We start from the raw sequence: 8,611 nt of genomic DNA, 5'->3' as shown, positions 1-8,611 counted from the left end.
TTAACATTGCACCAAAACTTCATACTCCCTGTATGGTATTTCCTTCCCATCGAACGGAATGTACAGAACACCATGACTTCTTTGGACCTGCCAAACAATAGATTTAGGAATATATAAAGATTTCTGATCGTTTTCGTACAGGATGTTTTTCAGCTCGGACACGCTACACATCATTGTGTTACATAATGTAAAATAATTATTGGCAGTTTATAGTTTCATAGCAGAGTGCATTATAGTCTTCTATTCTTATTTTTACAAGTATTAGATAGTATTTATTATAGACTTATGATTTTAATGTTATAGACTTAATGTTATAGACTTAAATTATAAAATTCTTTCAGGATACAATTTTATTACAAAATAAGCATGGCTACTAAATAATTTTTTAAAAAGTTGATAACACTAACATATTGCTTATAGCTTCACATTCGAACAGAGTAATACCATATCATAGTTAGAACATTTTTTATTGAACATAGTATTACACTAACACTGTGTTCATAGTATCATCCGTATAGTCCTTATAGAAAAAAAGTCACAGACTATGTTTGGACGCTTACGCGCTATAAGTTTCTTCATTATATCTTCTTTCCATAATGAATGCGAAAAGTAGAATAAAGCTTACAACGCGTTCAACCGTCTAAACATCCAATCCAATGCTTTCAGCGCTTTTCAATATTTCTATTCTTATTTTACATCTAATGAATGATAAAGACAGAATGATGATTACAAGCGCTTAAAGCGCGTGAGCGTCCAAATCGACCGCAGCCAGTCTCGCTAAAATTAACGAGCAGTTGAATTCAAACAATGGGCGCATTCAAGTCGGCTAGCCTGCTCGCCAAGCAAATGAACATGATTGGTTGTTACTTATGGATTCAACTAATCACATTCAATCACTCGGCAAGCAGACTAGTAGCTTTGTCCGGCTTGAACGCGCCCAATTGTTCCGAGTCCTAGCGTACCTTTCCTACGCAGGGTGCACCATTGTGATAAGTACGGCCGACGTAGAGCATTTCTCCGTTCGCAGTCCTCCCGGCTTCCACCGCGTATTCCGGTACGTGACCGTGACCCGCTCGAATCCAATTGAAATGGGCGGGCATCAATACCTAAAGTACAAAAGCCAGCGTTGTTTCGAATTACATTCGCCTGGATTTCGCGACGGAAAAAAGGAAGGGGTCTCGAATCCAGCCAACAAAGCGACGTACTTTGCACTTTCCTTCCGACCCCACCCGATATAAATAGATTAGTCCGCGGGCGATCGTGCGGCTGTATAAGCCGAGCCGAGAAGAAATTGATTCGGACGAGCGCGATCGAGTGCACGCCAAATAGCAAACAAAGGGTCCACCTAATATGGGATCGAAGGATGTACTTCAGTAACGCATCGAATCCCGCTACCGATCAATAATACTGAATAATACGTTTCGTTCTACATTCACTATCCTTATGTTTTCGTTTTTCGTCCTATCTAAGTAGAAAGTTATCCACTATTATCCTTCAGTATTTGTATAAAGAATAATGAATATCCTACGATGACAATTATTGCTAATGTTGGCGAGATAATAAATTAAATTATACGTCATTTTATTCGTATAGGAGGTGTCTCGGATTTGCTATGACTTCATCAAGGAAGGAAATGATTGCGAAAATGGAGAGAAACTGGAAGAGGATTTGTCGGGGCAATAAAACGCGCTCGATCGTTTCTAGAATATCGCTGTGCAAATATCCATGACTAATATACTTCGCTCGATCGCACAATCGTAATCTTATCTTCGCCATCGAAATGAGATGCGTCAGAGATATAGAAATAAAACGCGTTCGTGCGCTACGTTACGTAAAGTTTCACACAAACTCTTTAACTCGCTTATTAGGAAGGAAAGGAGAAACGGTAGCGTTATGTAGAAAGTAATCAGTAACAGTAACTGCTGATGCGGAGACAGAAATACATAAAAATGTAGTTCACGTTACGTAATTACAGATTGATTAAAATTATGATGTCGTAAAAGATAACTAAATGAAAATAATTGATGCGCGATTGATGGTGTTTTAACGACAATGGAATGTAATTGGAACTTCATTTCACGTGTTCAATTGGAAGAGAGATAATTTCGTTTGAAATTCCAGCTCAATGTCAACGTGTGAAATAACGAAGAGAATCGAATCTCTCATTTCTCGCGATCTATTATACCTCAAAGTCATGTTTCATGTGCTCGGCACCTCCGTGGGAAACGTAAGCAACTCCATGATCCGGCTTCACTTTCGCCGGCAGCATATCACTCTGGTGCATAGCACGACCTACGACAAGATTCATACCGTCCAAGTCTCTGCCAATGGAGATCATCATGTTACGGTCGGCATAGGACGACCATCTGACCCATTTGTATCCTGCAATAAATTCTCACGATACTTTCACGAAGTCGCTCGTAATGTTGATGTATTTTAAAATTTCCAATCAGAATTTATCGCGCCTTCTTATCATATCGATTATTCATCGCATCGATTCTCACAAGTAAGTAAATAAACGAGTAATCATTACAGTGATTATTAAGGAAATTTTATCACATTTTCTGTCACAAAAAGAAAAATTTAAGATAACAAAAAGATAATTCACTTTCACTTTGACTTATCATGTTTGTCGATAATTATTGAAATATTACACAGTATGATAAAAATTAAGTTTTTTCCTCCCATGAAAAAAATCAAAGAGATTCTGGAAGTAGATGTTAGGAAAGCATTATTTTAAATTCTTATTCAGTTAATGGTCTTATTTAGATGTATTTAATAGTCCAGATATATGAAAATTGATAAAAAAATGAAGACCTTCGTAAATTGAATACAGTGAAAAAACGAGCATAGAATGATAACGTCGAAAATTTTCTGAACAATAAAAAAGCCGACAATTATAAAAAAATTGTTGCTGAAATGATTTCGGTTTTTCATGCAATGAGAGTTAACATGTCGCTCAAATACTTTCTTCATTCATCATTTTTTTTCCACCAAATTTGGATGAAACCAAATTTCAATGATGAACATGATGAACGCTTTCATCTAATCTAACCTAACCAAGACATCATTGAAAAACGTTTCAAAGAAACAGACATCAGACACATGCTTGATGAATACTGTTGGTCTATTGTTCGTGATACAAAACCGGAATCATACAAACGGCAAATCAAATGACTAAGATTCTTATTCGGAAAGTTCGTGCCGCAAAAGATTTAAATTTAATAAATATATATTAAAATTTAAATCTTCTGCGTTTCAATTTTCTTTCAAAATCGGCACGAACTTTCCGGACACCCAACCCAATAATAATTATAATTGTATTATTATTATTCTACAAAAATTTAAAAATATATGAAAAAAAGAATTCTTAGTTGTTTTTTTTATATTCGGACTTATCGCATAATTTTACATGCAAGAACGTCAATTTTCAAAAAAACTTTCATATCAGATAAAGCAAATATAAATGATTAAGAAATTTTAATAGTTTATAATTATTAAAATAATTATATTAAAATATTCAGTTTATATTTTTATATTAAAATATTCATATTTTTTATTTTAATATATAATACATATAAAATACATATAAAATATATATAATACATATAATACATGTATAATACATATAAAAATAGAATCATCTTTTTCTTCTTCATTTTTAAAAATCATCTAAAATTAAAATAAAACTAACTTTGCATTTATTTCTGATTTGATTATTACTTTTATCTGTTTATATCTGAATTTTATGATATTCAACATCACTGCTTACCAGGCATTATTGTTCCTTGATTGAAACTCGCTCCTACTGTCACGCTACAATGAATAATTAAATAGCACAAGTGACGATTTGCGTGGCGACACGTTTAAGTGAGAATTATCACTGAACGTGTCGATACTTTGGGCGTAAACGAGCTGAAATCGCAATCCCACCAGTCGAAACCTTATCAATCTTATCAGCACGGAAATGTATGTTACATAGAGCCTGTGGCACGCAAAATGCCATGTTCAAACACATGAGCCACATTATTCTATTCATTCGTCACATCACGCGACGTGATTCCATACCTATAATAATCTCATTGTTACAACTTTTACTTTAACTTCACGGTTGTATGACGAAAAGTGATGTAAGTATATCGCGAGTAGCGCGAATTTGCGACACGTAATACATTAATCACTGTTGCGTGCAAGATAAAACAAAAATAATAATCAATCTGATTGCATATATATATATATATAATATATGTCATCGAGACAAATAAAGTAGTCGAAAAGCGAAGTACAATGTATTTCACTCACTAAACTGTTTGAATTTATTTTGAAAAAAAAACGCATAATTCCAATAAAATTTTGATAAATGGAATTTATATAAAATTTTGACAAATAAATTTTCAGAGCAGAGTGATTTGTCAGTTCACACAATGCAAGTTTAGCAATCGTATTTAGGAAGAGAGAAGAGAGAGAGAGAGAGAGAGAGAGAGAGAGAGAGAGAGAGAGAGAGAACACAAAGCTCAGATCAAGCAGCCTCGAGCAAAGAAGACCCGTTATTTTCTCGTCACTGTAAACATCACAATCGTGTCTCGCGAGGAATGCACGACGGCGGAGGAATGAACTTTCTCGTTCGTGCGCGGCAGGAAATGAGCGATTTGCTGCGCTCGTTGCTCGAGTGAAAAGAAGCCCATCTCTTACGTATCGCCGCGCCGTGTCGTACACAGAAATACACACATTACACGATTCACGAGTCACACTTTGAGCGATCGCGCGTAGTCGAGTGTTTGGTCATTATCGAAGTAAAAATCTTAGAAAACACATATTATTGGGTTGTCCGGAAAGTTCATGCTGCAAAAGATTTAAATTTAATAAATGAAATTAAAAATTTAAATCTTCTGCGTTTCAATTTTCCTTCAAAATCGGCACGAACTTTCCGGACAACCCAATATATAATGAGAGAAAATGCAGGTGTAATCGGACTTTAGATGAAAATTTATCTTAAGTATCTTAAGTATATACTTGGAAAAGCGATCGTTTAGTGTTTTTGTTAAAATTACGATTAAAATTAGTAAGGTAAAAAGGTTCTTTCGCCAAAATCGCCTGCCTTGCTCTAATCGCTGATCCGTAGTTAATTGTGCCACAGGTAATGCATTTAGAGCAGAGGCGGTCTGTTCGTTTAATGAGACGTATAACGAGCGGGCATATTGCTTCGAGCGTAAAAAAGAGGTAAGGATCTAACGATCAGTCTCATTTGAAAATTCTGTCCGGTTTCTCGCTCGAAATTTCGCGCAATCTATTTCATAATTTGCACTCGCATTCGTTCATTCCGTTTTTATACTCACACTCACGCTGTAAGCATTAGTTTGTTCTTATTATCCATCAAACATTAAACAAGCGCTGTAAGTGCATCACGGAACGCATTCGAAGTATGTCTGATGTAACGGATAGCGTCCGAAATTCGAGACATTTAATCGAACGAGATGAGACAGGAGTGTCTTTTGCCGTGCTCTTGTATGCAAGAAGGGTGATTTAAGCTCAAGGGTGTTTTAATGGATCTGCTAAGGCAAGTGCTATCTCATGGATATAACTCCCTCGTCCCTTTGTGACTAACGTTTTCGCTTGCGCTGTTTCTTTTTTTTTCTTTCCTTTTTCTGATGTGTATATAGTAAAAAAGGAAAGATATATATATATATATATATAGAGTGACTGATATAAAATATCGGAATCACGATGATATTTGCCCAATACTATTGACACGACAGAGAAGATATTGCAGCATTTGTTTGAGTTATTTAAAAATTCTCAATTGACGCAAAAATGCCAATGTATTATACATAAAGCTGTTTTAATAAAAAAAAATAATATGTATATATTATATGAATATATATATATATATATATACATACAAAACCAAGTAGAATAATCCTTTATAAACATCGAAGATAAAAGATAAATTTGTATAAATATAAATACTACATAAATATATGTGATATAACATGTATACCAATATAATAATATAAATTTCTAGAAATATAACAAATTCGCGCAAAAAACTAGAATATGTGCATGAATTATTACAATGGTTAGTGGAGGATATTTGTTTCAGTGTTATTAGATCAATTAATTCCGAGCGAATTATCATTATTCGCAAAGATAAACATTTTCATGTTATAGCAATTTGCTTCAATTAGTGCGACGACAAAACTAGGTTAATTTCGCTTAACGAAAGCGCTCGCCTTCTAACGTTAAATTCAAGCAGAAGTACTGTACGCATAGTAGACGCACAGCGTCGGGGTAGGTTCCATAGCGACAGGCACAGAGAATTGCTCAAGCCGCTGAACCGAACAAAACATCCTGGCCGGTGCTTTAAGCCGACAAAACAATTCCGCCAGCGGAGTGGCGGCTGGCAAATACGTTGCCGGTAGTCAATGTTCCAAAAGGATTCATTTGTCTCGCTCGACAAAACGTCGGACCGAGCGCGCGCGATACCACGTTTATTCCATATCACACTCATGCTGCATTCAACATGTACATCCATGAGTAATGTCATGTTAACGTGTCAAGTGCGATTCTCCGACCTGTTTAAGGCGTTTGAACGTAAACGTGTTAGAAATGATGACGTTATATATATATCTATGTGGATAACTAGAAATACTTAAAATAACTCGATCTCCGAGAGATATTTAAAATTTTTATACATCCCTTTGAAGGGTTTAAACTCTTTAATCTTTAAGTAAAAAGGTGGCTACAGCACTCTATGCACAGTTATCTTAAAAACCTTGAAAAGAAAAGAAAATTAAAAAAAATTGCCGAGAAGTTTTAAAGTTAATTATTTTTAAATTTTTGTATTCCTCTCTCTCTCTCTATCTCAAATATATAAATAATGTAAATTTATACTGTACTTTATACTGTATTGTTAAAAAATATAATTATAAAAATAAAATTTGTTTGGAATTCTAAACGTCCGACTTATTTACTTGAAGATATACTTAAAGATAATTGTAATTTTGTAGAAGTTCGTAGCTGATTTGACGTGATATTACTCGCAAGTACGATTACTAGCCGTACTCTTTTTAAAGTCATAAAATTTCTGGTCATTAATTAAAATTTTATATTTAAAAAATTATATTAATAAGAATTCTCAATAAAAATCATTGTAAAAATTTTGTTTTATCAAATTTAACGCATAAATAATTATATCCTTCTTCTTGTGTCTCGGGATTATCATCTTTTTTAAAAAGTGTACGTATATACTTTTTTCTTCGTGATTCAGATATGGTAATCTTATTTGCAAGTGAAATGTCGATAATTAATCTTCATAAGATAATTACAATAATCTCCGAAGAAATGATACTATACAAATCTGTTTGATCTCAAATAAATATATGGAATGGAGTTAACTCTTGTCATATAGAATCAGCAAATAAATCATGTCTTTCTTGATGATGGCAAAGAGAATTAAACAAAGTATGTTTTTCTCTGTTTGATGGGTTTTTTATTCGTATAGAGATTCGTAATAAAGATTTTAATGGAAGCTTTTTAATGGAAGCTCTTTAATATGCGAATAGAAAGTATAGAAACTATATAGCTGTATACTTTGAATTAAGTAAAAGTTCGTCGAAATTCGTTAGCATATATCCAGAGATTGCTCGAAACAGAAAGGATGAAGTCGAAACTTCGATAATGCCATTCGGTGCTATATTTAAATTAAACGTCTGTTTACATATTGCTAAATATCTTCTATTTATCTCAGTTGATACGAATATAGAAATATCATTATGCGAAAATATTATTTTGCAAAGTTTGTTTAAATCTTATTAATTTCTTCTGTATGTTTTTGTTCGAATTAATTCAGCTATCTCTTAATTCCTATTATATTAATTTCGTTCAACTATCTCTCAAATCTTTAAATCTCTGATAGCTTTAAAGCACAATTTTTTTTAACAACTTCTATTATTCACTTACAATTGTTAAATCATCATTAAGAATTCTGAGTTAGCCAGAATTTCTCTGCGAATGTTATTTTAACGGTGAAAGGCTAACAAAAGCAAGCAAAGCTTGAGCTGTTGACTGAATCAATTGAAGTGGCACAATAGCCGACAATTCCTGAATATTGTCGGGTTATTTAACGTAATTAAAATAAAAAACCATTACTAATGACAGTTAAAAATCCTCATATATTAATCATTTTAATTTCAGGAGTAAAGAATTTTTTTTTTCAAGACGAGTCTTGCAATCACTCCATGTCAGCATCCTTTCGCTCGGTGAATACGCAACAACCGAGAAAGACGTGAGTCCCGAAGAATCCCGTCGACAGAAAACAAAGAAACACCGCAAAAGTTCCACAGCAGTATCGCGTTTTCTTTGTTCAAGCAATCCCGCCACACAACGCGTCGCGTCGCGTCGCACAACGCTGAAGTCTCTGGTTCGTGAGGTGGAGGGAGAGCTCGAAGCTGGCACCGCGATCGATACAGCACCAAGGGTAGTGTTATGGGGGGTGGCTGGCTCGTAATACACGGGGGCTTGCCGCTATACCGTGATGGCAAAAGCGTGCGAACAAGTGCGTGCGTGCGTGCGTGCGTGCGTGCGTGCGTGTGCGTGCGTGCGTGCGTGCGTG

General features: G+C 34.6%; 1 protein-coding gene across 1 annotated transcript in view; it reads right to left on the bottom strand.

Moving 5' to 3' along the window:
* The window catches only part of LOC105624755, a 53,146-nt gene continuing 44,535 nt past the window's right edge, over window positions 1-8,611 (bottom strand). Inside the window, exons 3-5 of the mRNA XM_012206108.1 lie at window positions 2,186-2,382; window positions 963-1,106; window positions 1-87 (exon numbers count right to left, since the gene is read on the bottom strand). Of these exons, the coding sequence (XP_012061498.1) occupies window positions 1-87; window positions 963-1,106; window positions 2,186-2,382 (428 nt within the window). The remainder of the gene's footprint in view (window positions 88-962; window positions 1,107-2,185; window positions 2,383-8,611) is intronic.

Source organism: Atta cephalotes (assembly GCF_000143395.1).
Source record: "Atta cephalotes unplaced genomic scaffold scaffold00087, whole genome shotgun sequence".
Classification (NCBI taxonomy): domain Eukaryota; kingdom Metazoa; phylum Arthropoda; class Insecta; order Hymenoptera; family Formicidae; genus Atta; species Atta cephalotes.
This window is presented reverse-complemented; position numbering and strand designations above follow the sequence as displayed.